Below are 27,831 nucleotides of genomic sequence, written 5' to 3'. Positions count from 1 at the left end.
GTTGCTGCGATCGTAAATCCAGAACAAACCGCAGGCCAATTACGTCACAAGTCTCACAAGTCACAACTGATGCGTACAGTAGTCGAAATTTAAGTTTAATTATTTTATTACAGTACTTTAATGAAATAATACGGACATTTCATACTTCATAGTTCATAACTTCATACGAACTTTTGAACTTCGTACTGGCTGTCCCATACTCCCATACTTCGTATACGAAGTATGGGAGTATGGGAGTATGGGACAGCTGCCATGCAGTACGAGATTGCGTTCATATTGACCTTTGCACATGAAAGCGTTTGTGAGACCTAAGTCACCTAACAGATGTAACAACAATAAAGAACGTATTGTATATAGATAATTATTTTACCTTCCTGCATATTATTTGTATACTTAACAAGATTTTACGGAATATGAAACCACATTTCGCAAACGCGCCCGTGGTATAAAGTCTTTGGTTTCACTTTTACATTTAAAATTTGCTGCGCCTTCTGTTATTTAGAAATTTATTAGGTTTCTCAAAGTGTTTTAAGTTCTTGCTCCTGTAAGTTGCTGAGGATTAATTTTAACGTTTCTCGAAAAAAACTGAAGAAGTTTAACAGACATGCACTGGACAAGTGGACAAGCACATCAGTTATTTTAACTTACTTATGCTGTTATACAGATACAGTAGTATTCTTTAGTTAATCCGTGGCATTCCGTGCTATTGGCATTCCGTGCACATAGAATTACAGATATTGTACAAATATTCTTTCCCACGTCTACTTTTTTCTATGTAATTAATTATCAATAATAATAATAATATGTACAAAAAGGGAAAACACTGCAATGTTAAATGTGTATGTTAAAAACAATAGTGCTAAAAGATACTTGTTTAATAATAAAATGCCCTACGGCCGGGCTACCGGCGTGAGCCAGCATTAATATTATGTTAGTACAAACTACAAAGGTGGTTAATACGTCCTGTAAAATTTACCCACTCTTCTCCGCTTCAATGCTGGGTTCACATGATCATTGATCAGCACAAAAAATTTGTGCGCAGTGCGTACTAACATCCAACGTTTAATCACATTTAAATTTTTTTAATATTATTTATATTTCAGTTTAGTTTGTATCGATGTTCGGAATGTTTTTCCAGAGATCTGCAAGAGGGTTGGAGAGGTACTACAGTACCAAATCCGTCATCAAAGATGTGACTGTTGTTGGCTCCGGCCTCATGGGCTCGGGAATTGCTCAGGTAGGAACTAGGAAGCTCTTATCAGTCTTATGGCATCGTCTAGAGCCTGGTGATTTGTTGCAAGCCATCTTTCACTAAAGCAATGTGAACAGCCTAATTGCAGGTGGCGGCTGCAGCGGGAATGAATGTGACACTGGTCGACCACTCCGACGACATTCTGGACCGCGCTCTGGAACATATAGACAAAAGCTACAGCAAGATTGTTGCGAAGCAGTATCCACACGATAAAGTAGTAAGTTTGATATCCGTACCTTCGTTTTGTAGTTGAAGAGATTGAAAGCAGCGTACAGGTAGCTACTGTCTTGGTGTTTAGCAGTATCGGCAGTTAGCAACCACATTATGTGCAGTTAATGGCGATAATTTGTGAAAGAAGATTTTTGTGAACAGAAAGCGAAAACACTGGTGGAAGGCACGCTGTCTCGAATCCGAACAGCCCGTGATCCCTGCCAACCAGCCGGACAAGCGGATTTGATCATCGAAGCCGTAGTTGAAAATCTGGAACTGAAGAAGGAGCTTTTTAAGAGATTGGACAAAACGGCAGCTAAGTATGGTTACCGTAAGGTGTAATACTTGCGATTTTTTAAGTGGAAACTTTTTATTTCTCAAGTGTTAACTTTTTCTGTAAGTATAATTTGGCTTTGTTGTTTTTGCGTCTAGCCATACAATTTTTGCATCGAACACCTCGTCGTTATCGATAACTGCGATGGCGAGTGTGACGGAACGGAGAGATCGCTTCGGAGGTTTGCATTTCTTCAGCCCGGTAAGCGGCTGTACGGTATTTTGCCAGCTGTAACTTGCATGTGAACATCTGTCTTGGCAACGCACCTTAGCAGTTTATAGAATCACGTTGTACGTATGGTATCAAGATTTTGCAAAGTTATTTAGATGGTCCAGAGTTCTGTTGGTTTAACTCCTAAATTCTTGTTTTTCAGGTGCCCATGATGAAACTTGTGGAGGCTAGTGAACATTTTTAAAATCCGTTCAGTCAACTCGGGCAAATGCAGAAAGGTTTGTAAATTGCAAAACTATATGCAGGTTGTGCGTTTGGAAACCACAAGCGATGCAACGTTCGATTCCTTAATGGATTTCGCTAAGAAAATCGACAAAGTACCTGTTGCATGCAAGGTAAAATGGTTTATAAGGTAAATGTTCTGAAGGTTTTTGACATCGGTAATGGATTGATTCAATGTTTGCGTAGGATACACCTGGATTCATCGTGAATCGTTTGTTAATTCCTTACTCTCTGGAAGCGGTTCGCATGGTGGAACGAGGGGATGCTACAGCACAAGACATCGACACCGCGATGAAGTTGGGTGCTGGTTATAAGATGGGACCGCTTGAATTGATGGATTTTACGGGAGTTGACTTAGCCAACATGATAATGGATGGTAAGAAGAGGGTATGAATAAAAGGTGCTGATCGGCTGCAGACCCGCAACTGCTCTTTGCGAACACATTTTTACTTTGCGTTCTTGAGAAATTTTTGTACAGCTTACCTTATATTGTTCTAAATTTGAATAATCTTTTCAGCATGGGCCAAGGATCACGGGCACAACCCTGTTTTTAAGACGATACCTTTGATTACGCAAATGGTTAAGGAGGGTCGACTGGGAAGAAAAAGTGGAAAAGGATTTTATGACTATACGGAGTCATCTGAAAAAGCTGCTCAAGAAAAACAGAAGATCAAAGCCAAGTGATTATTTGTATTGCATTAGCTTTTGAACATACATGTATGGGGAACGAATAATGATCGTATGGACTTTATCGAGCGATGAATTTTTTAATTTTTGTGCTCCTTTGCCTTCGATTTTGTATGATTCTGAGATTGTTATATTTTTTTTAGATTGTTATTGCTATGAGCAGCCATAAATCACTGAAATTTCGCATTAGATTTAGGAACATCCCGGAATATGAAATATCAGCAAAAATTGAATGCTATCATATGAGATTACTGACCAGACGTGAATTGTTTAAGCATGTATACGAGTACTGTAATCCCTTTAAAGTAAATCTTATGGAAGCGGTCCCAACTTTAAAGTACGTAAATCTTATGGAAACGGTCCCAACTCGCAAAACGCGAAGTAGAGCTAACTGACGCATTGGGAGACCGCCCATGGTTACCGCAGGAAAGAAACATTACGTACACAGATGCCTCTATTAGTACCAGTACACTGTTTTCTCCGCTGTTGTTTTTTTGGTATGGACTTGCATTTTTGGATTTTGTTTAAGTGCTGCCTGCTGGCGAGGTTTCGGTTATAACCCAGTTATATACATCGCCGATTTCTTGTCGTTAATGTAAGGGAACACTTTGTCTCTGATCCGATAATTGCTATTGCAGTACTGATGCGCCATGAATTCCAACAAGTACTTTCGAGCGCTGACGGTCGGAGCCCATACTTCCAGAAAGACTGCAATCTCGACGACATCTTCCGCGGAAGCTGCACAAGTAAGCTGGTGGAGAATATGATTTATTTCTGCCTGCAAAATGGCATTTTGTGCCAGCACGATGTTCAACTGAATTGTTAACTGCAGAAAAGCAGACCGGTCAGCACGGGAGCGAAAAAGAGAACGCATCAGCAAAAGTCGCTTGACGGTGAGACAGAATTCTCCAACAGCTGACGCAGAAAATATGAGTTTAGACGCATCGGCTTACAATTTACTGGGTGTTAATTGTTTCTTGGACGCTTTCATGGAATGTACCAGTACGAGAGGTTTTATAGACTTTTGAAAATGTTAATGTTATTTTGCAGAAACTTTGACAGATCGCGCGAAACGAGAAGCAGAGTCGGATAGCGAAGATGATCAAGACGACACCACACCGAGTGGAAATGGCATGGATGCGTCAAGTAGTGAAGAAGAGGAACCGGGCCTTCGTGTTTATTCCGGCGCTGATGTACATGAAAAAGGAGCTCCCCATCGCAAACGACGAAATAAATTACTGCGAAAATCGGGCGCTCGCGTTGAACAAATCCGACAGGAAGAGGTTCGAGCCCATTATTACATATTTCGCCGTATCAAATATTATTACCAGTTTATCAAAAGCGAAATAATAAAATTCAGTACCGCGTTTTGTAATATGTATAATTGTAGTATACTGCAATTATTGTATTGTCGTGCGGCATTTTGCCACTGCTCGCTGGCGTAGCGTTAAAGCATCTATTTTATGCATTGAAATCTGTCTTTGTAGATTAATAGAAAGCGAAAGCAAAACAACATCCATGTTCTCGGTGCGGATGTTTGCGAACCCATAGCGTCGTTCGCTGAGCTGAAATTGCGCTACAACATCACCGATCAGCTGCTGGAGAATATCGCGAATGTTGGCTATGCCGTTCCTACACCGGTGCAAATGCAAGCTGTCCCTATTTTACTCGAGGTACAGACTTGAGAGCCTTTAAGTATACTCCGATAAATTTCATGTGCTTATTAATTTTTCGGCAGAGAAGAGAAGTTTTAGCTTCTGCGCCCACCGGTTCGGGCAAAACTGCAGCTTTCGCAATTCCGATTCTACACGCCCTGGGAAAGCATAAAACCGTCGGCTACCGAGCGGTTGTTGTTTCTCCAACAAGAGAGCTTGCAAAACAGGTTCGTGGTGAGACATGGCTTTGTCCATCGGAATAAAGCTAAGGCATTTATCGCAATTTTTAATTTGGATTTTAATTTGCTTGATTTAAATCGTTTTCCGTGACACCTGGGAACGTACACAGATACCTAAAAGTGTTTGGAATTTTGATCATGATATTCTCATTTCCGCTTCTCTTTGTGTCGCTGAGGCCGTGTTTTCCGTGAATTGTTCTTATATTTTTGTATTACAGACTTTCTTTGAATTTCAAAGACTCGGAGCCGGTATGGGCTACCACATTCAGTTCATCAGTAACACGATAAAGCTGGAGAAATTACTCAGAAAGAAACCAAGTATAGCAAAAAAAATGGACATTCTCATTACCACTCCTAATAAACTAGTGCATTTACTACAAGACACGGAAGGAAAATCTCCTGTTATCAGCCTGGAGAATGTAGAATGGCTGGTGATTGATGAATCGGACAAATTGTTCGAAGCGGAAAAAGAAGGTGGATTTCGCGATCAGGTTGGTAACAGATAGTATAGTACTCAACTGTGTGGTTGAATGATGTATGGTAGGTTTCGCCGTTTATTGCTGATTTTGCGAACGGTGTGAGAAACATTTGAATGGAATAATTTTTTTCATTGAAATACTACAGCCATTGTTATTTTAGAACTTGTGGTGTGTTGAAGGTGGACGAAAATTTCAGTCTGATTGCTTGCTTTGTTACAGCTTGGGGTTATCTACAAGGCGTGCAGCAGTCCTCGCATTTGCCGGACCTTGTTTAGTGCTACATTTGCTGTAGAAGTGGAGGAATGGTGTAAACTAAATCTAAATAATGTGATCATGCTTTCTATTGGAGCGCGAAACGCTGCAACGGAAGCTGTTGAGCAGAAGTTGCTGTTTGTCGGCAGCACTGGTGCTAAAGTAACAGCGCTACGTCAGTTGCTGAAAGAGGTATTGTACAAAAGCGCGATCGGAAATAATCCGAAAAACGCATAATTATTTTTAGTTTTTCTTAAAGTATTTTCGAGGAACAGTTTTACTTTGCAGAACTTTACTCCACCAATTCTGATCTTCGTACAAACTAAACAAGCTGCCAAAGAGTTGTACCGCGAGATAGGTCATGAAGGTTTTCATGCCGACGTCATACATTCGGATCGCGATCAACAGGAAGTAAGTACGGGTTTGATAATTCAGCGTCACTGAGTGATAGAGAACTTCTGTGGTGGAACGAGAAACTTGGTTTTTGTTAGGCCAAAACATAACTAAACGCTCAGACCGAAACCAGATTGGTGATTATGTCGGTTTCGTGCATTCATTTATTTCGTTCATTTTTCTTACTATTGCTTTTTTTGCTTTGTAAGATGGATTTTGGTTCATCTTCGTGATTCACTAGATGCTTATGCGCCGTAGGACACTGTTGCAGTCGGAATTTTATAGTAGCCTGGTAAAAATGATTTTCTAACCTCACATATTTGCAGCGGGACCGAGTGGTTGACAGTTTCCGTTCCGGAAAACTCTGGACCCTTATCGCCACCGACGTGCTTGGCCGAGGTGTGGATTTCAAAGGAGTTAATCTCGTTATTAATTATGATTTTCCCAGAACGTCCATAAGCTACATACACCGGATTGGGCGTGCCGGCCGCGCTGGAACCAAAGGCAAAGCCATTACACTTTACACAGAAAAAGATTACGTTCTTCTTCGAAGGTACTTTTACTGGATAAGTGGATATCTTTCTCATATGGTCATCATAAGTGCAGTACGTTACTGTTACACTGATATGTACGCACATCTCTGTATTTTTAACAGTGTTGCCAAAGTGATCAAACGATCGGGTGGAGAAATTCCTGATTTCATGCTGCAACTTCCAAAAGCTACGAAGTACGGTTTAAATTGTTTAATGAGTTTTTGGTGGTTTGCCGACTTTTATGCTGATTGTAATCGGTGCGCATGGATTAGGTCAGAAAAAGAGCGCTTGCAGTTCCGCTGGAATCGGCGCAAAACGCACACCGGGTATGCTAAGAACTGCTTTTTGCTGATTGATTTTCATTCGAATTAATTTTTTGACTAATTTGTCAAAATTGTTCCTTCGCTCCCGTTATTTTCAGGAAGCGAAAGCGACCGCAGAAAATGCCGACGAAGAGTTCTTAATAATTTTGAAGATCAGCGGAAGTGTAAGGTTTTCTTCGGACCGTTTTCCTGTTCTGCTCATCCCAGCCAGATTTGTGTTTTTGTCACTCTCAGGTGCACATTGTGCATTTTGCGGGTTGTGTGATCAATCTCGCATTTCGGTTGCAATAAAATTAAAATTGAGAAAAGCAGAGATACGTTTGCGTCAAAGCCGCTTCAAACTATCGCTGTAAAGTGTAAACTACTCGGGAGTACATCCCTTCACAACTCTAAGTCTACCCATTACTACGACTAATTTATTTGGTTTCCCTAGACTCTTGCCACGAATTGTATTTGCTGTTCGACAGCATTTTTTGTAGACATCACATTTCGCTATTCCAGAAATATGCAATTACGGTAGCAAATATTGTAGCATTTGAGAATAAGTAACTGAAATGCAATGAGAACCAATAAAATCCAGAAATTTAGAAAATACCGTATCTGTCCTCCACAAATCCCATTGGAAATTTGACGGGTACTGGAATTGGTTGCTGGTTTATTGGCATCACCTTCCTAATTTGGTGCCGCGCTTTGAATGGGCAAAACGGTAGACCAGAAACACAGACTGACTTTACTCCTGGTTTCACAAAAGGACAAAAGGGTTGACATTGAAATATTCTTGCATTCGTTACTACCCTCCAACTCAGTTCAAAGTTTGAATTCTTAAAAAGTTACAAGTGATGCAGTTTAGTGACTTTTTGTTGTATGAAAAGTTAAAAGGTTACTGCTAATGAATATAACGGTGGTGCACTCACTGCAATCATAACAAACTACCGTTAGTACTTCCCTATTTCAGACTTTCAGTGAATAGTGTGGTTCTTGATTTCTCCCCAATACGGAGTCTACTGTCGCTGGATGGCACTTGCATAATGATTTATAGTCATTGCGCGATCTTAAATGAACGCCAGCGCTTATCATTTATTTGATTCCATATCTCTGCGCGAGCCTGTGATCTGCAGAGTCGGATGCTTTGCATGGTATTTCAGTTTCACTCTGTCCCAGTGAATACGATCCGCTTACCATCTGCAACGCATGTGATGGTTGATCTGTTGTCCATGGTACCATGGATGCCTTTCAGTACTTTCCTCACGCTGAATCCAGTCAGCAAACATCCACGCCAAAATTTGATCGACTCACTTCACAGAAGCAGCATCAACTCTTTAACGCCAACGAATCGGCCATTCTGGACGTGGAAGCCTCTGTACAGGAGGTGCAGATAGCCGTTTCCAAGGATGCCAAGGGTCTTGGAAACAGCTGCAAACGGCGCCGTACGTAGCAAATTGGTTACGAGTCAGCCTTCGACATTAAAAAATTAAAATTTCTACTTGTTCCCGCTATTTTACTATTTTTCTGTGCTGCAGTTTTCGATACAAAACCCGTACCCAGAACGCCGCGGACTGCGGTTAGGATTATCCCGAATAAAAGAGTGAAAGTGGTGGATGTGCGCAACTCATCAGGAGCCAGTTTGAAGACTGTGCGTGAAACTCCGAAACTGTTGGTTGATCACCAGAGAAAATGGTCGGCGGCGCAGCGATCGGAGTTTTTTTCTGCCGTTCATGAAGTACGTAGTACATATTTAATATTTAACTGTGGATGAAATGTGTTTTTGAATTTCTGGATTTCTCACAGCATGGTGTGGATTGTGATGCGATTGCGGAGCGAATGTGCGCAACGTTACAAGCCAAATATGCGGACAGGGTGCGCACAAAGTCAGCGGACAGCATCCGCGAATTCTGCCAGGAAATCTTTCTAATTGTGGGTAGAATTGGTAAGTCGCGAAAGGGAAACTAGGTATTATGGATTTTATTTTTCGATGTAAATTTTTTTGCCTTGCGGCTGGTGACGTTGCTGTATGAGCTTACATATTTCCTTAATAAAAATGGGAACTTTTACAAAAAAAAAATTACGAAGCGTAGTACAGTTCTCAGACATTCGATACTGCTCGACGCTTTTCTGACAGTCTGTTTGGTAATCTGTTTTAGCTGCTTTTATTGTTAGTTGACTGTTAGTTCGTACTATTTGCTTGGTTTTCAGTTGATCGCTCAGCCGACGTTACCGATCGCGCCTTCCAGACCTACGCCCTGATCAACTTCGGAATATGGAACAGATATTTCGGGGGTGAGAAGCTACTGAAGAAGGGTATATTTCCTATCCTTAAGTTTTGATTCGCTCTTCGGTTACTGTAGAAGAAGGATGTCGGAAATTACAAAAGAACGCGGTAGAAGACGCGCATGTGTTCAGAAATCTTTTCAACAGCGGGTGAGTTGTCGCTCATGGGTGTTTCCTCTTCCAAGCTAGTATTTATGATGCTGTGGCTTATGCATTTTAAATGAGCATCTTGTTTAGAAAATCGGAGGTGAAGAATTCCACCGTCAACGAGTACGTCAAAAAATATCCCATGAATGAACGTATACAGCATGATATTTATCCTTTTAACTTGTTTATCATAGGGTTGTTACTCCAAAGTGCTTTGCTCTTCAAAGGCTTCATCTCCATGAAGGTACGGTTCGAATTTGGTGAAACAGGTTGAACAGAGTAAAATTTGGTAATTCAACTGTTTGCTTTGGTAATATAAAGGAAGGTGAATTAAACCTTTTTCTGCAGTCGTTCTCTTCCGTATACATACTGCATTACAAGCCATGCTGCTGAAGTGATGGGCGGCATTAATTATGAAAAAGAGATAAAACTGTTGTTTTCTTACGTAGTAGCATTCTTCACAGCCTAAGCTGCGTTCTAATAAGATTTGGTGATGTTTTGATAGAAATCCAAAAAGTCCCTCACACCATCAGGCTACACCTACGGCCCCGCTCGGGCTTCAGTTGGTCCAATGTCAAACGCAGCAGACGGTGTCCTCTAACACAACTGCACATGAACCGCTCGCACACCCTGGCCGACCTGCGAGACTTTGTCTTGCAGCATTGGCACATTGAACGGAAGGAGCACCGGTATTATAATTTTGACGAACATCGTCTCATCTTGTACAGATCAAATGGAACACCGTTACACTTCCCGGACCTAATGCCGGATTTCGACACCTGTTTCGGTATCAGGCCGTATTCATGGTCAGCGTACAAGGGATACGAAGAAAAAACAGCCGCACAGCGGAGAGAATCCAGAAAATGTTCTGATCAGGAGCGCTTATTTAATGATGATGATGCACGTTTTGATGGTGACAATGACAGCGATGATGCCGACAATGGGATAGTGGTGAAAGATGCCAAGAAAAAGCCAGAATCCAGGGAAATATTTCGTGAATTCTTCGATAAAGAGCAGCTTAAGCTTGTCAGCACCAATAAACAACACTTGCAGACCACGTTTGCCGAATTGTACTTAATTGTAAGTGATGCCGAAGATATTTTTAAAATTTATGAAAATGATTATTCAGGAGTAAATCAGAAAGTAGAACTTATGGATGCATGCACAATCACAGTAAATCAGAATATATATTGTCTATAGTTGCAGCTGGTTGTGACGACGGGTGAGTACTTGAGTAGTAACAAAATGAACGTTAACACTTCTTGCTACAAGCACTAACACGGACAGAGAAAATGTGACTTCATTGGACAGTACATAATTCCATTTTTTAGATTGGCCAAAATGGACAAATCCACATGGACTATGAGTGGATTATTCCGGATGAAGAAGTGGTGCACGATCTGCCAGCGGAATTACTCTTGCATAACAGCCTGTCCGATCTCTTTTATGACCGCATGCAAATTAAGGTAAAATTTGATATTGCTCCTGGATTCGTTACTTCTCTACTGCCCTTACTTATGCGCTTGTCAGTATCATGACATATTTTATCGGGTGTTAGAAGCCCGAACCGCCGCGCCAACCTCTGCAGCCCGTCTTGGTGGATATTCCCGCCAATATCGTTAACATTTCGCCTGTGGGCGTCAGCCAGATTGACTGCACAGGGAATAAGAACACCAATGTATGCGCGGCTGTTCCGGAAAATCCTCAGCAGTCCGGGTTTGTGTTCTCCAGTACGGATACATTATCGGAGTACCTGGTACCCAATAATTCGGTGCAATCATCGGTCAGCGCGGATATTCAGTGTGTATCTAGTGTTCCTTCGCAGTCGCTCAGTCAAAGCGCGCTGCCGTCTGCCGTCCCCCTTCAGATCATCAGCAGTCCCATGTCCCAGGTGACATTTCAACTACAAAGCACGGTAAATATGAAATACATTTTTTTCGGAAACATTTTCATTCGTCAGGAATTAAATATCGTCAGTTACTTAATTAAATGATTTGTTTCCTTGGCCTTTGGTGTAGCCACAAGGAGGGATAATGATGGTTCCGCTGAATAACGCTACCGGTTCATTCCCGTTCCTTTCTAATGTGGGAATGGGATTCTCAACTAATCTGATCCAGTTGAATTCTGCTAGCTCGCCCCAGCTGTTATTGCAGCAAGTTCAAACTCCCTTTGGACAGGTATATAGCAGGCGCTCGCTTGCAACTTAACGGTCAGGAAAGAAAGACGTTATCCGGTCTTTGTGGGTTTTCGGGACGAACAGTCCTGTAGCAGTTTGAATGGCAGTTTGGTGTTAGTTTTCGCTTGGGTTTTCTTAACGGACTTTCGCTCTCTTTACAGCAATACGTTATTGGAAATCAGTTTGTGCAAGGTATGGGATCTACTGTAATCGCACCCGCCCCGGCATCCTCCGCTGTGAGTATTTCTGGCCAAGAAAGGCCAAGAAATTTGGTTTGTTCAGATTTCTGTTTTCGACGTTACAAGGAGCTGCCAAATTTGATACTAGTATTAAAAGAATTCGTTAGGTCGTTTTAACTGACTGTAATGGTTTAGGATTCGAGAAGAGGGCGTCCTCCAAAACCCTGCCTTCCACTTCCACGGCAGAGTAATTCGGTATCGAAACTGCTGAAGAGACCCACTCGATGAAACAGAAAGAGCGCCCGCCCCTCTTTCTATTTCTCCTACTTGGTGTAGCTAGCGCATACACGTTTCTCTTTGTCGGTGCTTCTGTATTCTTCGGTTCGTGTTATCAGTATTGTACATTTGTACATTCTGACATCGGTAAAACCTTTCCGTTCCTTCATAATATGTATTGTGTAATATTTACTATCGTTGGCGGACCGGTCTGGACGCCGCTGCTGCTGTCCCTATGTTTGGTAATATCGCCGGGTTGATGTTGTAACCTTGATGTATTTTTTGCATTTGTGATTATCTTGCATTTGGCTTTATTTTGTCTTTTAATTCGTATTTATTGTTTTGAAATTTGTGTTCGTTTCATGTTTAAGCTTTGAGGGCAGTTAAAATAAATGTACGTACTTGCCTTCTGGAGACTCTCTTCTGGAAACCGCTCAAACATATAAATCTGACAGATAGTAAATGAGAGTTTTCGGAAACAAATTTACGGTACTTAATTAAAAGTGCCCATTTGTGATCTGATATCCTTTTTACCTGAATTTTACCTGAATTTAGCGGCGCTAAATTCAGGTAAAAAGGATATCAGAGCTTTGAACTACCAAGCCTTCAAGCTGCTGCATCAATCACAGAATTTACAGTCGCAATAACAAAAGTTACTGGCCCTTCTGCATGCCACGCGCTGTGCGGTTGCAGAGCAGAACTGAGAATGAGCACTGTGGCCGCATAGATTTTTGGCAACTGCAAAAGCGACCGTAGCCAAAGTTTTAATGATATGTAATTTTTTTCAATAACTTGTTTGTTTTTTTTATTATTATGTGGATTCGGCTTATTCAGTGCGCCTTCAATGCTGCATACTTGCTGATTACTTATGATAGAAGTTTATAGAAAGATGATGAAATTTCACCGGAAGCTGTATGTAATACACTCAAAGCTGCGTTACTGCGCTAATCCGCAGCGCCGCGGGATTTCTTCATCGTCAACACTGCGGGACGATGGGTACTACATCGTGTAGGTTGACCATACCCCTTGCTCTCCCATATTGCGGTGCTGGATGCTCGGGGAATGTTACAGTGGTATTTTGCAGATTGCCGGCCATTCCTCCGGACACTGCGGAGACGAATCCGCTGCTGAATGAGAGCGGACTGCCGCAGTTCGACAAAATCACTGATGACCATCTCGTCAGCGGTCTGAAGAAGATCAGCATTGACTATGAATCGGAGTTCTACCGCGTGGAAGAAGAAATTCAGAGTACGCGTTGACGACCTAGCCATATTGTCGTGATGCAGTGCGTCATGGTGCGGTTTTGCAGAAACCAAACAGCAGCGAACCTTCGCCACGGTCTTTGATCCGTTGGACAGGCTGAAGCACAAACTGGTGCGGACGTTTAGTTGCGCCAGTATACTCAGCGGCGTCAGGAGGTCGCCTAAAGTGGAGGAGGCTCTTTTAATGGTGCGGTGATATATGTGCATTTCCTGCCAGTTGTGTAAAAATATTACCTTTTCTTTTGACTTTATTTTTCTTTCTTTTTGCTTTTTGTAATACCTGCAATTAATTGTCATATTGCTCCTGTGATTTTTGCCACCGTGGACGTTGCAAACGATTTCGATGATACTCACATTTTGTGTGTGTGGAAGGGAAAACTTTTCCCATTTTTATACTTCTTTAGAATTAATTTTACCTCTTTTTTTAAAAATCTGCTGAAATTGTTTGCAGAGTGAAGCTGCCGTTTGGCGGTGTTTATCGCTTCCCAGTACCAGTGCGACCATTCTGAGATCAATCAAGGTACTTTTAACACGGTTGTGTAGCTTTTGTTTAAAAAAATACACGCTTGTTATGCCTCTGCCAATATTGGTGACAGTGTCACTAACGTGTAAATAAATTTACGTGTGAATAAATTGTTTCTTGATAAATACTCGTACATCGCCGATGCAAACTGTTCTTTCACTGTTTTCGCAGGAAGTTGACCGGGAGCAGACGAATCTGTCCGAAGCTCAGCGTGGTGTTCTCAACAAATATCTGCTGGAAAGTCGGCTAAGCGGAATGGAACTGAATACCAAAGATTTACGTGTTTATCAGGATTGTATTCGCGCCTTGAGAACGAAGCAAGAGGAGTTCAGGTTTGTCATTGCTGATACAGAATGGTCCGAGAGAATCCACTTGCTGTATACTTTTCCTGAGTTTTTCCGGTGACTTTTTGTATGGCAGGAGAAATTTGGTTGTCACGGCCCGCCAGTCTACGTCGTTTCTTCCGGATGCCAGAATGCTAGATGAGCCGCCAGCGGAAGTCATGCAGTTATTTTACAGACCGCGGTGAGTCAAATGGGAATTGTAAGCCAGATCTGTTAAACTATGACGGTTGTTGCTATTTTTTCTACATAATTATTACCTTCGTAAATTGCTTACGTATGTTAATGTCTCTCGGTTAATATGGTGCCTGTTGAACACAGAAATTATCTTCTTTTCACAGTGAAGATAGTACGAAAGACCAGACTCTTTCCCGACCAGCACTATCCTTGCGGAGCGCTTCATACAATGCCTTTATGAAATACTGCAGCGATAGGACCGTCCGCTTCCAGACATGGCAGGCTTTAGTTGGTCGAGCCGGATTTCGAGATCCTGATACCAACAATAGTTTGGTCATCGAAGATATTCGCCAGTTACGGTCCGTTCTAAAGTTATGCTTCTTGCTTCAGTATAATTTGATATTATAATTGTTTATCTGAGCAGATCGCGGGAAGCAAAGATTTTGGGATACGATAATTACGCCGCGCTATCCATGGAGACGAAAATGGCCAGGTCAATGGCCAATGTGATGAACGTTGTGTCGGAAATGACAGTTCCCAGTAAAGTGAAATGTCAGGGTGAACTGGAAGCTCTGCAGAAGTTTGCTGGGGAAAACGGATTCCGGCATGAGCTACAAGTGTGGGATGTGGCATACTGGAGGCGGCGACAGGCGGACCGTGATTTTGGGTAATTTATTTTTTTTGAATCAGTTTTCCCAGAATTTGATAACGTTGAAGATTCTCATTGCTTCTTCAACAGTTGAAACTACCTTAAATGCAGCTTCAACTTGCCAGCTTGTTTTCCAATTCTGTTATGTGAATTGTTTTCTCTGCCTCTGATCAATTATTTTAATGATTTGTTTCATCCATTAAACCTTGGGATATTTTACTTGTTTTTTTCACAGTGGCCTGATAATTTCATTGGAACATAATCGTATAGAAATTCGTTTTTACAGAGTCAAACAAGATCGTATTCGACCATATTTTCCCCTCCCACATGTGCTCGACGGAATGTTCAGTTTATGCCAGAAATTGTATGGAATTTCTATCAAGAAATCTGACAAAGTTCCTGTGTGGCACAAGGATGTCTCGTTCTACCAAGTTTACAACGAAGAAGGCCAACCGATATCTGGATTTTATTTGGACCCATACGCGAGGCCAGATGAAAAACACACTGCACCTCAAGTGGAGCTAGGGCAAAGTAGGTTAGAAACTTAAAATTAATGACTGTCAATAGTTAATGTTTTTTCTGGAGATACTGATCAGTGACTTATATTAGCATAGCAAACACACAACGGTGTGTGTGCGTTTTTAGATCGAAATGACGCAGCCCAAGCAAGACCACTCGCAGCACTGATTTTCAGTTTCATGCCACCTAGCGGAAAGATCTCATCATTGTTAACGTTTGACGATGTGTCGGCTTTGTTTCAGAGGGTACGGTACTCTATTTACGCGGTGTTTTCCAGTTTTCTCGTTAACGGTACTGAGCGTTGCGCGTTTTGAACTTGCAGTTTGGCACGGCGTTGCAGCATCTGTTGACAACATCGCCCTACAGTGATGTATCCGGTGTTAATAACGTCCAGTGGGATGCACTGGATGTTTCGGGAAATTTTATGCGAATGTTGTTGCGTCGGCCGGAAATCCTTGAATCTTTAAGTCGCAATGTTAACACCGGTAAGACCTTACCGGCGGAAACCATGCAGACACTGCTCAAGGCCGAGAACCATCTTTCGTCGCTGGACCTCTTAACAGAAATGTACTTCGGCGTACTGGATCTGTCGCTGTATTCGAAGTAAGCCAGCCTACTCAGTACAAACTTCCGTTTGATTTCCTTTGGTCAGCTCTGTTTTACTTTTTCGACCCAGTATTTGTAATGCTGGTTATATTGTTTAAATAAAATTTAAATTACTGATGTTATAGTAATTATGGTTGTAAAAAACCTGAATTATGTTTGCACAATTTGAACTGAAGCGACATTTTAATTACTCGTGGTTCTACGGTCTGGAACTTATTTGAAAATCGCATTTTTCTTTTGTAGACCCGATTTCTGGCAAGACATCATGAAAGATGTATGGAGAGATTTTATGCCTTTTCCCCTGGAGAAGATGGATGCGCATCCCTGTGGTTTTGCTCACATTTTCATTGGTGATCACGCGGCAGCATATTATTCGTTCTTATGGTCCGAGGTCGGTGTAATGCTGTTCTTCTTCCGGTTCTTTCTTTGTACATTGTTTTGTTGTGACTTACAACTTGTAGATGGTGGCGGCTGACGCATTTAGCGCACTGGAGGAAGCCGGTTTTAATAATTCCGATCAGCTGATGAAGATCGGACGCAAGTACGTGGTGAAAATTTCAGTTGTTGACAAAAACGCTGTTATATTAATGAATTCAGGTGCTTCTAAATTCCTGCAAAGGAAATGCGCGAAGTATATTTGTTTCGCCGTCGCTTGAATCATAAAAAATTAAAAATACTGAAAAATGTTTTTCATTTGTTTAATATCAAGTTGTAACACAGTAAGAAGAACCAATAATTGTCGCGGAAAGCTAGCCATATTTGACGCTCTTTCAGTTCTAATTATTATCAGTCTGAGTTTTCTGGAAAACTTACAGATCTTGTTGAGTACATCTGTACTCGGTACGCTTTCTAGATGTTCCACATTGATTATGATTTATGACTGAACTGTTGCAGGTTCCGTGATACATTTCTGAGTCTCGGTGGAAGTGTGCCGGCCGATGAGGTGTTCCGACGTTTCCGCGGCCGGGATGTACAATCGCAGGCGTTGCTCCGACAACACGAAATAGTTTAAGACATGGACGGTTTTAATTTTTTAAATGAACAATATGTGTGGGCAGGCGTGGGTTTTCTACCGGGAATTGTTGATTGATCTGTTACTGTTGCTGACGTGTCGAATGTGTGTATGCTTCGAATATGTGTACGCTTGGAGGGACGCGTGATGATTTGATTAAGAGGAAAATGTGTGCGCAGCACGGCCGGGATGTCTACTCCATCTGATAAGGTGCTGATTCCTTAATGAGGCCGTAATGGCCCCGGTGTGCGCTGTTCTCCGGTTACTGAGACGCGATCCCTACTTCCGCCGCAATCTGACCTTTGATGCCTTTTACTTGTCGTTTCCGTCAACTAATGAGGCGTTTGTGTGTGAGCGGTTAATAATAGTGGAAATAAGCTAGGTATTTCGGAAAAAGCTGGGCCATTGATCTACCCGGCTTGAATGGTTTCGGTAGGAAATCCCGCAGGGGCACGAGCACTGCGGAACAGTTGTAAGAATCAGTGCAACGTTTGTAGGGTACGACCAAGTAATACTTAGTAAGCATACGTACGACGCCTTGTTTTTATTTCGACTTGCTAAATGATGCTATTTTTCGACCACTGTCATCAGCGTTTCTAAAGCACCCTCCAGAGCATACCGACTGTGTGCGCAACAAAATGTAAAAAGTTTCTCTGCCACCACACTACCTTAGTACCGGACAGAATGTGCAGTATTCCATAGCAGCAGAACACACCACTCAGTTAAAATAGCATACCAAGTAAAACTGGGAACCAGCAACAGATAAAAAATAGTAATTTGAAAATCAGTTTTATGACTTTATCTAACTTTGTTTAACAAGATGTATGAAGTTGACAGCTGAATTTTGCTGCTGAAGAGACTGCTGCATTACTTTAGGGTTTAAGATAACAAGATACCATCCCCGTAATCCGTATCAGGATGCGTTAATTTTGAGATTGTGTTACTCTACGGTTCATTTGTTAATCGTAATTATTTAATAATCGATCCGAAGTTTCTGGATGTATTCGAGTATTGTACGATTTTTACATAATAGGTCTTTTGTGCGTTGACTGATAAGAGCTCTGCGTATGCACTAAGAGGAAACACTTTTTGATATAATAGACCACGCTTTACTATTCGCCGTACATACTCCATTCATGCCGGTACAATCGTACCATTAAGATAAAAGATAGTCTTCATTTTTTGCCTGTCCACAAAAGACACCACAATATGCAAATTGTTGGCAGTAAATGGACGGTCTGATTTATCATTATTAGGCCGGGAGAGAGGCGTACACTATACGCAGCACTGTACGGGCATGTCAGCGAACGCCGGCGGAAAAGACGTCTTCTATAAGGATTTACGAGCTGGAGATTTATCGGTCGGCATAAAGGCCGGATTAATGGTGGTGGTGACGGTCGGGCCGGCCATGGATGATGTATAGGAGCGATGCCGGTGATGAGCCGGTATAACACGTAGTGACTGGAATCCCTTATAGGTCACAATACACTCCACGGGGGAAGTGACCGTTCCGTTGCCGGTATGATAACTCCGTCCCTGATCAGCTATACTCGGACTGGGACTGGCCGAATTCAGTAAGCGGGTACTGGATGTCGCTGGGCGTTGTTTTCCTGAAAACCAGCACAACTTCATTTATACAATAGAAAATTGCATTGATTACTGAATGTGATAAAGTATTGGTGCGCACGCATGTGGAAAGGTTGTGAAAAGGGGACATTCTTAACGACGCAGGTAATTGCACAAGCATACGGGCACATTTGGCTAACTTCGTTGGTGTTAGCGGAAATGGACAGATTTGAAGGCGGTTAATGAAATTTGCAGGTGCAGAGACAATCAAGAATTTACGTACACAGCGTACATCCATAGCATATTTTGCATATACATATTCAAGATGACAGAATTATTTGTGTGTTCCCGGATGATGTGCACAGATGGACGGATGTGAGACATACATGTAAAATGCACGACCTTTAGGTGGGAGACAACAAATAACGACAATCACATAAGGAGTGGCGCACGAAACACATAATGTGGATTGTGGCAGACAGGAAATTACGCACATATGGTAGCGCACATAAAAGCCACCAACAGGAAAAGCATGACCGGGAACACCCGCAAATACTCAGTAGTCTTGTAAGCGTAATAATTTTATAAACATGGACACTACAAAAAAGATTTTGCAAAAGACTGAAAAACGATTTCGATACAATATGAAATTGCTTTTTATTTGGATAAAAATTATAAATATGAAAAGACTACAAAAATATTATAAACTAAACGCAACACTTGATTTCAGTAGAATGTGAAAACGTTTCCAGCTAAAGAATTATCGAATTAGTGCTGTACAAAGCAGAATTCTAATGTTTATTTTGAAATTTTATTCTTCTTTTGAAAAGTGACACCGTAGAACGTTAAAATTTACCTGTTAATTAATGCCGTGCATTTGCAGTTTTAAAAGTTATTTTGATTTATCGGCGTAAGAAATTTGAAAAGCTGATATGCCAGAGCTTACACAAACTAAAGTAAGGAATAAAGAAATTAAAACATTGATAACAGATATTGGTTACCTGGCTGTGCACTGCATAATAATTATCTAATCAACCGACTGCCATAAGCGCCATTTTATGTGATTGCGGTCATGACGTTGTGTTGGCCGTTGTTCGTGATCGATATCGCGTTCGCGGCTGGCCATGAGCGTGGCCCGCCGCTGCGGCAGTACGCGTACGTGCTGCTGTACAGCGGTGGCCGTCGCCTGCAAGTGCAATTGAACCGGAAGTGTCTTACGCTGTTGACAGGCCAGCACGGAGGAGAAGGCCTTGCGGAAGCGCTTGCTCATGGCGTTATACAGGATGGGATTGATAGAGGAATTGAGAAAGATACACGTCTTGGCAAAGAGCATCAGCCACTTGTTTAATGCCGGTCGTTTGGCAAAGGTATTGTACAGCATAATACCGCGATACGGCAGCCACAGTACGGCGAACAGTACAACGATGACGAGCAGCATCCTTACAACCTACAATTAAAAACCGTGGTCGGTTTAAGGATCAATAGATTATCGGCACAAACATAACGAGTGCCAAAAGAGCCACGCGCTGCTGACGTCGGCAAGGATTTTCAGGGCTGTTCACAATAAAACTGAAGAGCCCCATTTTTCGGTGACTTACGTTTTACCGGCTTTCAATTAGGGAAAATAATTTCCAGACTTATTGAAGTATTGTATTTTATCGTGTAATCGATATTAATGTACTGATTTTAAAAATGCACTTTACGGAAACTGGGAAAGCTTTGACAACAGCTCTTGATGAATATTAATGTATGGAATTAATATAATTTTGCGTTGGTGTGTGTGTTCAAAGCGTTAAACGTGTTGTCAAAAAAGTTTATGTGTACTAAAAAATTTTTAACCACGATGCACTTTGATCTAGTACATACAGATTAATCACAACTTCCGCAAAATCACTGTTGCACTCCGTATACAGTATCTTCGCTTTTTACATATTTTTGCATTTTGAACCACTTACTGGTGGACGCAAGATCAAAAAAGTATGCATGAAAATCGTATGTATACGTAACGATGTCGCCTGCATGTTCAGTGATCCGTTATAAATTAATTAACGTACTTTGATACGGGCATTGCGAATGCTGAGCGCTGACGTGCCGCTTCGCAGTGAGTCGCCAACAATTAATGAGCTGCACGTCCCATTACGTCCGGCCCGGGATTGTGTTCGCCATTCACAGGGCTTCCGCTCCACCAACTTGGCCTCATGGTTAGCACTGCCATTGTCGACGGCTGGCGCAGTGGACGGATAATCGTGGGAACGGTTGTCCGACGCTGCCGCCCTTCTCGTACCGGCATGTTCCCGATCCGGGGTCCGTTTGCGCAGAGCAAATCCGATTTTCGAATAGAGAATACTGGCCGTGATGAGCGGTATGACGTAGAAGAGCAGGAGATCGGCGCCGAATATAAACTTATATTTCTGACGTGATACACGAAACTCACATATATCTATTTCCGGAGAATGAGAATATCTGACAATCACAGTTAATCCCAGCCAGGGTGATGCCGATAGCAAGGCCACAATCCACAAACCGATAATGATTTTCTTGGCCCGCTGCAGTGTGCAAATGGATTTGGCCCGCAACGGCTGGCAAATGGCGATGAAACGCTACATAAGCGCAACACTTTATTACGCATATGCCACCAGTACATATGCCAGTTGCGAAAGTTTCCAACAATAAAAAAAAAACCGATACAATTTTTTAATTTTTTTAGTTAACATCTGCCCATTTTTAGTCACGCACTAAATTTTAAAGAACACAATAATCGGCATAACGTATTTTTCAAATGCACTTGTATATGCATAAGCATTTAATTTGTGAAAGTGCTCACGATTCCATTGTTACAGATTTTGTAAACGATTAATATTATGCATAGGTACAAGCAGCGAAGTAAACTGCATTGCATTTTGAGCTTACCTCCACTGTAAATGCCAAAATGCTGTAAAAAAGGAATTCTGTTAAATACGTTTTCTGATACATCATAATTTGACGTATACATGTTTAAAATGCATACATAAAATTAAAATTTCTTTCTGTGATACTGTATCAGATAATGGCATGTTCAGTTTATGCACTGAACACCCTAATTAGGATAATAGCTGCACTTATTTAACCCGCTGCGCATTGTTCTGTACCTGAGGCAACTGGCATTGATGCCAAGGAAGGATAGGAAAATTAACAGCGAACATCCTACTTGTCCAAAAACATACTGATGTGCGTAAACATGGTAGGATACAATTGCTTCCGGAATGCAGGCCCATATCACGAGAAGGTCAGCAATGGCTAACGATTCCTGCATGCAGTGCAAATGGGCATTAGCCTGTATACTATAAATACAATACTGTCGCAACCGCAATACAATACAGTTTAAGCAAACGCGCAAGTAACTAAATTTTGCTAGCGCTATTGAGTATAAAAATGCTAGAAAATCAAGCCAACAACGCGCATAACAGAAAATGGATTCACTAATGATCTTTTTACCGTAAAATTGATATTGTCGAAATTGTGTCTGTGGGGAAACCGTTAGAGTATGTATGTTTAGTAACTTAGTTAGTTCACTATGGAGGTTCGGTTTTTTTTTCTGCTGATCTATAAAACTGTGGTAACCACAGAATGAACTCTTCCCTGGTACTGAGAATTAGCAATCAGTGCTGAAATTGTATAATCTAAAAAAGCAAATTATGATGAATCGATAATGACGCAAAGATTGGCGGCCGACAGATTCTTTATTAAGCAACAGACAAGTGGCATCCCTGGAGAATTGTGATATCAGAATAGTTACAGGAAGACAGGCATATATAAACCGGCAATGTTGTCAAAAGTTGTCAGACAGTGAAGTGTGGAATATAATTGTAGGGCATATGATGGTAATGTATTCCATCAGCTTCACAAAAAATCCTAACTAAAAACACAGTTGTTTATGAAGCGTATTCGTTGTATCGCAATATTGTAAAAAACTTTAAAATAGTGCAGTCTGTAATAAAAACAGTGATTGACAGTACGAGTGCAATTGGAAGGTACGTAATAATTGAGAATTACTTGTGCACAGTAACTTGGGTGTAGAGAAAGCAATCATTCTGATAGTGTCACATCTTAAACCCAGTACGATTCATATGAGATGCGGAAAATGCAAGCCATGCTTCCGATGACGGAACAGTTGTTAAGAATTTGTATCAATCTCGGGACCTAGATATTTTGTCAGTTTTCATCCAGGTTTTAAATGCAGTTAACGTACTTCGATAGTCACGAAATACGATCTGATAGGGGATTATTTTGCTTTCAAAACGGATTTTAATTTGACTAATTTGATGCAACTTAATCCGCATGTTTTTGGAAATTCTACCAAACATTGCAACTAACCGGATTAATATATACGAGTATCAGTTTCCACCGCTGCATAAAGGACATGTTGACTAGTACTAGAAAAATCAGGAACGTTGCGGTTGCGTTATTATCACAGCAGCATCCAGCTGTGCACGGGCAAAGAACTTTTATTCATCTTCCACAAAACTATCATTATCTGTCCAAAATTGCAATTATAAACATCAATGGAAAACTAGTATGTTGTGTCTGGAGGAAATCTGCATTTGTGTAGGTCTCGTGAAACGACAACTTTATGATACGGCACAACGTAGGCAAATAAATTGTAACGGTCACAAGAATCCAGCGACGGTGACCTTTTACAGGCACGAGCAAAGGCCAGTGTTATATAGCAAAAAAGACATTTCTGGAAAGGTATACAATCCCAAAAAAAGTACACGAGTAGAATATTATGCGTTGTAATTAACCACTGCAGCATGAAAAAACTGCAAAGAAACTGCTAAAACAGCTAAATTTTGTTTGAATGTTAAACTAGGGTCGTAATTTAGCTTTTGGCAGAACGATCGGTCGCTATTGTTTAATTCAGGGTCATATGACATGTAATGACCTTTCACTTACGAGATAGCAATAGGTCGGCACGTGCATCGACTTGGTCCGGCGCACGACAATGACCACAAGGATATTGCCGGCCACACCCAGCAAAAAGATCAGTCCATGCAGTAATGTGGCAAAGACGCGATATTCCCAGGGAAAGAATACCGGCACATGGATGCCGGGCGTTGCTGTCGTACCGTTATCCATCCACAGACGCCGTTTGGATACAAACAAACTGAGATGGGCCACCAAATTCAGATTTAGACTATAATTCCCCAGCAGTTTATGAGTGGAAGACGACGAGACCGACTGCTGCAGTCCCACAGTCAATATGTTATCGGTAGTCAGATTGTCCATATTGCTCGTTAATGTCGAATAAACCGCATCGACCTTGTGCTGGAGGAAATCAATGGATTCGCTTGATAAACTCGGCGCAATAAAATACATGGCTGCAGTGTTTGTTGTATTGATGTGTGTATATCTGTATATGGATGACGCTTATTGGTCCACAAAAAGTCAGCAAGTCACTCTGGCATGGTGTCCCTGTTTCTCGCACCCGGTACATCCGGAAAAAGCATTATATAGGCACACAACAATTATACTATGTACAATGGACGTAGTAGCCTTGCAATATATATATGTCGACGGAAGTTTGTCGCATATGTAGCTGCACAACATCAAGCAAAACGATCGCGTGCTGAAAATCTCGCATAAATCCTTTTAACAGTCTCTTTGTACACTTGCCGAAGGGATAAGTGAAAGAAGCAAAAAAATCACAGAACGATAGTGATCGCTTCCTCATGACAGCTTTAAATCCGATATTTTAATCATCGCTTACGGGAGTGAACATTGCATGTAGTTTGTGAATACGCCGGTTGTCGACTGTATATACGGAGTGTTTAATTGTGGGTTGCGGATCTTTCATCGGGATCCGATTGCGTTTGTATAATTAGAAAATGTTTTGGGGATAATATTTCAGTGTAGAAACCGGAGGGCTCGGTCACTGCTGCTGTCTGGACTGCGTGCAAATTTTGTTAATAGCAATTACGATAATAGGCGTTCTTTGCAAGATACGACGAGGCTGTGCGTGGTGCAGGTACACGAACATTCATGATGCAGGCACTCTGTGTATGCGCGGCACTAGGATAGAGGAAATAATCTAGATATGACTACTGCTACAAGCACATACATTAAAATTTCCTCAATAGATTCAAAACAGGAGCCGGTGAAAGAGAAAGATGACCGGATGCATAACAAAATTCGACAAAAAATGCGACAAAAAATTCGTGATAGCATTTCTGGTTTAATGATTGTTCTGCGGCCCATGAGCACACCTAGGATACTGTGCTGGCAGTTTATCATTAGGGCGCGTTATTAAACCGATTCGATATTGCAATTAAGACACCTATATGTGTACTGAAACTCTATCGGAAGAAATTAAAAAATTGTTAGGAAAATTTAAATGCAAAAAATTCCCCTGGCTACAACGCTGTATAAGGTCATTTTTATTGGGTGCGAGTATAACATCCAAGTCAAAACAAATTTTCTTATATTATTGTCTGCAGCTTTGTTTCAGTTAAACGAAATCAAGTTTGACATCTTGCGTGCAAGTATAAATTAGTGCGCCAATAACATTGTAATTTTTATTCAGTCCACATGCATACTCTAGAAAACTTTAAATTTTGTAATCTGTTAGCAGAACGTCAGAATTAGGACCACCGATTCGGTATAAAAATGCTGCACGGCTGATCCTGGCTGTTTATATGTTAATGAATTCCCACGACACAGCACTCCAGTTGTTTAGAAATCCTCGGCTTGCCCAGCGTTGGGCGGTGGTGGCGGTGGTCGGCGGACAGCGGAGAAGTGGCGGTTGCCCTTGACAGTGTTGCTTCCGGGCCGGTCTAACGGCTGCTGCACAGCTGATGTGGCGTCGCTGGTAGCATTACGGTCACAGCGGTATGTCTGCAAGTTCACACCAAATCAATTATGTTAATCGCGATTTAAGCAGTAAGCTCATATAGTGCATGTTGCATAACCATTACCGCATCGAAGCCGCGGCTGCGTCCTAGCCGTCCCTCGAAGTCAAAGGAGATGCGCACACGTCCGGTTGCCGTACTGTTGTACAGAATATCCAGATTGTTTTCACGATTTTTGGCCAACACCAAAACCTAAAGAGGTAAAATTAAGTCGTAATTTCTGCCAAAAATTGCGACTCAGTAACTGGCGATGATTAAAGCTTGAATTTTTGTGTGCATATACGTTGCATCTACTCACGTCTACGTTCCCACCCAGGAAAGTCGTTGAATTGGCCACACCCAGTTGGAAGGTAAAGTCCCAGATTGTATTGTTGTTGGCGGTTTCGGTGTAATGGAAGTTAGTGCGGTTTTCCACGGAAATATTGACACGTATTGTCGCGCCGACTAGGTCAGTCGATAAGCCTAAACAGTTAGCTCCGTTTCAAAACCGATCATTTTGCGTGGATCGGAAGCGTTGTAATAAAATACAGTAGACTTGCATCATAGTACAGTGTTTCTTTAACAAAAAATTAATTATGCCTATGTTAAAATCGCCATCGTTAAATCAAATGGGAATGAATGTAACAGGCATTAAATTTATGTGAAAGCGGCATGTAAAGGCCAAAAGTACCCAGTTACATGTCAATTCAAAGTTCATAAACGGTATAAATTAGATGTGTAAATTCACATGCAGTACATCTTGCATACGAGCCACGAGGATAAGCGCGCAACTTGCGAAAGAACATCGCAAAGGAAACGATAGAAAAAATGTTTTATACTTAAGTCTTGTTTGTGTTTTCGGCAAAATCCTGCCTAAAATTTTATCGGTGTAATTTGGACTATTTATTTACCTAGACATTGGTACTCCTTGAACATGTTGCGTTGCGCTTCCTTCTCCGGATTGGACTCATACACTCCAACAAAAAATGGCACTCGGGGTGGGAAAGGAGGGCGCGGATGCGGCGGTCGGGGATGACCGGCGCGCATATCGGATGCGGTATCGAAATCCGGACTCAGCCACCAGGTGATCTCCTGCCAGCTGTCCGGCTTCCCATTGTTATTCTGCTCTTCGTCGCTGGAATAGGGTCCCAGAGCATTACTCGGGCCGACCACACAACAGAGGAAACCTACAAGTAAATTGGAATACATTAATAATCAAATCACCATCTGGAAGCGAAGAACTCCGCAAAGGTCACGTCTATAAGTAAAGTACGTCTGGTAGTACAAGTAAAGTACAACGTACCGTCTGCTGTCAACATTAACATTATTAATACTAGGCAGATGGTACTTTGTACTCCAGAAATCTAGTGGCTGTTCCACACCATAGGATAGTTTCAAGTACGCACAACCATGATTCTAGTCGTTCCCCTTAACGGTTGGCTGAGAGTATTACTGAGAAGCAATTAATTTTAAACGATGGATTATAGAAGGAAGAAATGACCAGGCTGTTGTCCTAGGACAAAGTTCTGGTGTTCTTAAATTGGTTTTTAGAACGGTCTGGTAACTTGCAAGTGTGGAATGGTAAAGGCATATAAGCATTTTCGCCCGAAGACTGTCATGTAAATTTGTATATTGCTGGAAATTTTAGCAACTGAGCCCCAGTCCTGTGCATAAGCACTCGAATATATATTATGTTACAGTACATTTACCGGTATAAAAGTTTCCAGGCGGAATCCCTATGCTATATTAGAACAGAAATGTACACGAACGTATACTGTACTTATACGCCTACCAAAAAGTAAAACCTTCAGGACAACAGCCATCGTTGCTATAAATATAACCGGTGAGCGCTAGGGATGCACAGTTACAAATGCGGATCAACTTTTGGCACAATCAAAGTACTGAAAAAAAATTTATATATAGCAGATATTTGTATCAGTTATAAAATAGCACGGTCAGCATATTAACCAGCCTTTTTATATAGGTTTTCGCATATCGGCTGACGGATAGCACAATCTTTTCACTGGTTTTTGTGTACACTCCACCCGCCGCCGTGGCTGTACACAGGTAAACAATGGCATAGCATTTTTCTTTCGCTGTACTCCAATATCAAAATATCCGGGGCGTGTCGCTTTATGCGACAGAGTGTTGGTCGGCCATTTCTTGGAAATTCCCGGAATTTCTTCTTGCATATCAACACACGGGTGCAGTTTTATAGCTTATTTTTGCACATTAGTGTTTCCTTAATCTGGAGCAAGGTTTGGAAGTAGTCGTAAATGTGAATCGTTTACCACGAATACACCTGATCACACGTCAGGGCCACACTGTAGTATATGCATGCAGTAGAACTGTGTACATCGACGTTGGAAAACTCTATTCCTGTTGATGTTGATAAAGTGCAGCATCATAGTGTTTTATGTCTTTTAATAAAGAAGTGATAAGAGAACAGTATGGTCA

General features: G+C 41.6%; 6 protein-coding genes across 8 annotated transcripts; 4 read left to right on the top strand and 2 right to left on the bottom strand.

Annotated features, from left to right (window-relative positions):
• Positions 1-994: 994 nt before the first annotated feature.
• Positions 995-3,119, top strand: LOC129581137 (hydroxyacyl-coenzyme A dehydrogenase, mitochondrial-like). 2 transcript variants are annotated; one of them, XM_055472037.1, is made up of 8 exons: positions 995-1,237; positions 1,341-1,469; positions 1,625-1,782; positions 1,895-1,997; positions 2,170-2,193; positions 2,273-2,362; positions 2,436-2,625; positions 2,767-3,119. In XM_055472037.1, the coding sequence occupies exons 1-8, from the start codon at positions 1,118-1,120 to the stop codon at positions 2,931-2,933; spliced, it is 981 nt and encodes a 326-aa protein (XP_055328012.1). In that variant the 5' UTR covers positions 995-1,117; the 3' UTR covers positions 2,934-3,119. The 2 variants fall into 2 exon arrangements, with proteins under 2 accessions (XP_055328012.1, XP_055328013.1); XM_055472038.1 differs by having other exon boundaries at positions 1,330-1,469.
• Positions 3,120-3,423: 304 nt separating this feature from the next.
• Positions 3,424-7,117, top strand: LOC129581177 (probable ATP-dependent RNA helicase DDX52). Its single transcript, XM_055472103.1, has 12 exons — positions 3,424-3,682; positions 3,769-3,829; positions 3,987-4,219; positions 4,424-4,609; positions 4,675-4,818; positions 5,049-5,321; positions 5,529-5,753; positions 5,850-5,972; positions 6,281-6,507; positions 6,610-6,681; positions 6,760-6,813; positions 6,909-7,117. Exons 1-12 carry the CDS (start codon positions 3,587-3,589, stop codon positions 6,949-6,951), a joined length of 1,737 nt encoding a protein of 578 aa, XP_055328078.1. The 5' UTR covers positions 3,424-3,586; the 3' UTR covers positions 6,952-7,117.
• Positions 7,118-7,567: 450 nt separating this feature from the next.
• On the top strand, positions 7,568-12,262 carry LOC129581252 (uncharacterized). The gene is made up of 13 exons (XM_055472221.1): positions 7,568-8,237; positions 8,331-8,530; positions 8,599-8,737; positions 9,004-9,087; positions 9,156-9,228; positions 9,316-9,348; positions 9,420-9,469; positions 9,731-10,305; positions 10,557-10,691; positions 10,784-11,140; positions 11,244-11,402; positions 11,563-11,637; positions 11,776-12,262. The coding sequence occupies exons 1-13, from the start codon at positions 8,033-8,035 to the stop codon at positions 11,866-11,868; spliced, it is 2,178 nt and encodes a 725-aa protein (XP_055328196.1). The 5' UTR covers positions 7,568-8,032; the 3' UTR covers positions 11,869-12,262.
• Positions 12,263-12,617: 355 nt separating this feature from the next.
• LOC129581173 (oligopeptidase A-like) lies at positions 12,618-17,135 on the top strand. Its single transcript, XM_055472100.1, has 14 exons — positions 12,618-12,864; positions 12,941-13,104; positions 13,166-13,305; positions 13,570-13,638; positions 13,813-13,973; positions 14,062-14,166; positions 14,324-14,518; positions 14,584-14,826; positions 15,095-15,339; positions 15,454-15,572; positions 15,650-15,930; positions 16,177-16,324; positions 16,395-16,474; positions 16,828-17,135. The coding sequence occupies exons 1-14, from the start codon at positions 12,725-12,727 to the stop codon at positions 16,943-16,945; spliced, it is 2,208 nt and encodes a 735-aa protein (XP_055328075.1). The 5' UTR covers positions 12,618-12,724; the 3' UTR covers positions 16,946-17,135.
• A 911-nt stretch (positions 17,136-18,046) lies between these two features.
• On the bottom strand, positions 18,047-24,089 carry LOC129581235 (thyrotropin-releasing hormone receptor-like). Of its 2 annotated transcripts, none has more exons than XM_055472202.1 (6): positions 23,444-24,088; positions 21,640-21,797; positions 21,422-21,443; positions 20,566-21,111; positions 19,730-19,958; positions 18,047-18,555 (listed from the first exon to the last, which is right to left on the bottom strand). In XM_055472202.1, the coding sequence occupies exons 1-6, from the start codon at positions 23,864-23,866 to the stop codon at positions 18,275-18,277; spliced, it is 1,659 nt and encodes a 552-aa protein (XP_055328177.1). In that variant the 5' UTR covers positions 23,867-24,088; the 3' UTR covers positions 18,047-18,274. The 2 variants fall into 2 exon arrangements, with proteins under 2 accessions (XP_055328177.1, XP_055328178.1); XM_055472203.1 differs by having other exon boundaries at positions 18,423-18,555; positions 19,513-19,958; positions 23,444-24,089.
• Positions 24,090-24,961: 872 nt separating this feature from the next.
• On the bottom strand, positions 24,962-27,402 carry LOC129581251 (uncharacterized). The gene is made up of 5 exons (XM_055472220.1): positions 27,167-27,402; positions 26,286-26,561; positions 25,694-25,857; positions 25,462-25,587; positions 24,962-25,381 (listed from the first exon to the last, which is right to left on the bottom strand). The coding sequence occupies exons 1-5, from the start codon at positions 27,195-27,197 to the stop codon at positions 25,220-25,222; spliced, it is 759 nt and encodes a 252-aa protein (XP_055328195.1). The 5' UTR covers positions 27,198-27,402; the 3' UTR covers positions 24,962-25,219.
• Between the last annotated feature and the right edge of the window lie 429 nt (positions 27,403-27,831).

This window comes from Paramacrobiotus metropolitanus, unplaced genomic scaffold, assembly GCF_019649055.1.
Source record: "Paramacrobiotus metropolitanus isolate TYO unplaced genomic scaffold, Prichtersi_v1.0 Parri_scaffold0000005, whole genome shotgun sequence".
NCBI classification, from domain to species: domain Eukaryota; kingdom Metazoa; phylum Tardigrada; class Eutardigrada; order Parachela; family Macrobiotidae; genus Paramacrobiotus; species Paramacrobiotus metropolitanus.
The sequence above is the reverse complement of the archived record's forward strand: the minus strand, read 5'-3'. Positions and strand labels throughout refer to the sequence as shown.

What these genes read in the sequence shown, in the direction of transcription:
- LOC129581137 (XM_055472037.1), top strand. Translation starts at nt 1,118, where the DNA reads ATGTTCGGAATGTTTTTCCAGAGATCTGCAAGAGGGTTGGAGAGGTAC. An exon ending in GTTTGCATTTCTTCAGCCCG is followed by an intron (nt 1,998 to 2,169) that starts GTAAGCGGCTGT and finishes CTTGTTTTTCAG; the next exon opens with GTGCCCATGATGAAACTTGT. An exon ending in CCATGATGAAACTTGTGGAG is followed by an intron (nt 2,194 to 2,272) that starts GCTAGTGAACAT and finishes AACTATATGCAG; the next exon opens with GTTGTGCGTTTGGAAACCAC.
- LOC129581177 (XM_055472103.1), top strand. Translation starts at nt 3,587, where the DNA reads ATGAATTCCAACAAGTACTTTCGAGCGCTGACGGTCGGAGCCCATACT. An exon ending in CAAGAGAGCTTGCAAAACAG is followed by an intron (nt 4,819 to 5,048) that starts GTTCGTGGTGAG and finishes TTTGTATTACAG; the next exon opens with ACTTTCTTTGAATTTCAAAG. An exon ending in CGGATCGCGATCAACAGGAA is followed by an intron (nt 5,973 to 6,280) that starts GTAAGTACGGGT and finishes ACATATTTGCAG; the next exon opens with CGGGACCGAGTGGTTGACAG.
- LOC129581252 (XM_055472221.1), top strand. Translation starts at nt 8,033, where the DNA reads ATGGATGCCTTTCAGTACTTTCCTCACGCTGAATCCAGTCAGCAAACA. An exon ending in TTTTTTCTGCCGTTCATGAA is followed by an intron (nt 8,531 to 8,598) that starts GTACGTAGTACA and finishes GATTTCTCACAG; the next exon opens with CATGGTGTGGATTGTGATGC. An exon ending in ATGGAACAGATATTTCGGGG is followed by an intron (nt 9,088 to 9,155) that starts GTGAGAAGCTAC and finishes CGGTTACTGTAG; the next exon opens with AAGAAGGATGTCGGAAATTA.
- LOC129581173 (XM_055472100.1), top strand. Translation starts at nt 12,725, where the DNA reads ATGATAGAAGTTTATAGAAAGATGATGAAATTTCACCGGAAGCTGTAT. An exon ending in GAAGATATTCGCCAGTTACG is followed by an intron (nt 14,519 to 14,583) that starts GTCCGTTCTAAA and finishes TTATCTGAGCAG; the next exon opens with ATCGCGGGAAGCAAAGATTT. An exon ending in GATCTGTCGCTGTATTCGAA is followed by an intron (nt 15,931 to 16,176) that starts GTAAGCCAGCCT and finishes TTTCTTTTGTAG; the next exon opens with ACCCGATTTCTGGCAAGACA.
- LOC129581235 (XM_055472202.1), bottom strand. Translation starts at nt 23,866, where the DNA reads ATGTATTTTATTGCGCCGAGTTTATCAAGCGAATCCATTGATTTCCTC. An exon ending in ATCAATGCCAGTTGCCTCAG is followed by an intron (nt 21,444 to 21,639) that starts GTACAGAACAAT and finishes CCTTTTTTACAG; the next exon opens with CATTTTGGCATTTACAGTGG. An exon ending in TTTTGGCATTTACAGTGGAG is followed by an intron (nt 21,112 to 21,421) that starts GTAAGCTCAAAA and finishes GCGCTTATGTAG; the next exon opens with CGTTTCATCGCCATTTGCCA.
- LOC129581251 (XM_055472220.1), bottom strand. Translation starts at nt 27,197, where the DNA reads ATGGCTGTTGTCCTGAAGGTTTTACTTTTTG. An exon ending in CCTGAAGGTTTTACTTTTTG is followed by an intron (nt 26,562 to 27,166) that starts GTAGGCGTATAA and finishes ATTTACTTGTAG; the next exon opens with GTTTCCTCTGTTGTGTGGTC. An exon ending in CAAGGAGTACCAATGTCTAG is followed by an intron (nt 25,858 to 26,285) that starts GTAAATAAATAG and finishes CTAACTGTTTAG; the next exon opens with GCTTATCGACTGACCTAGTC.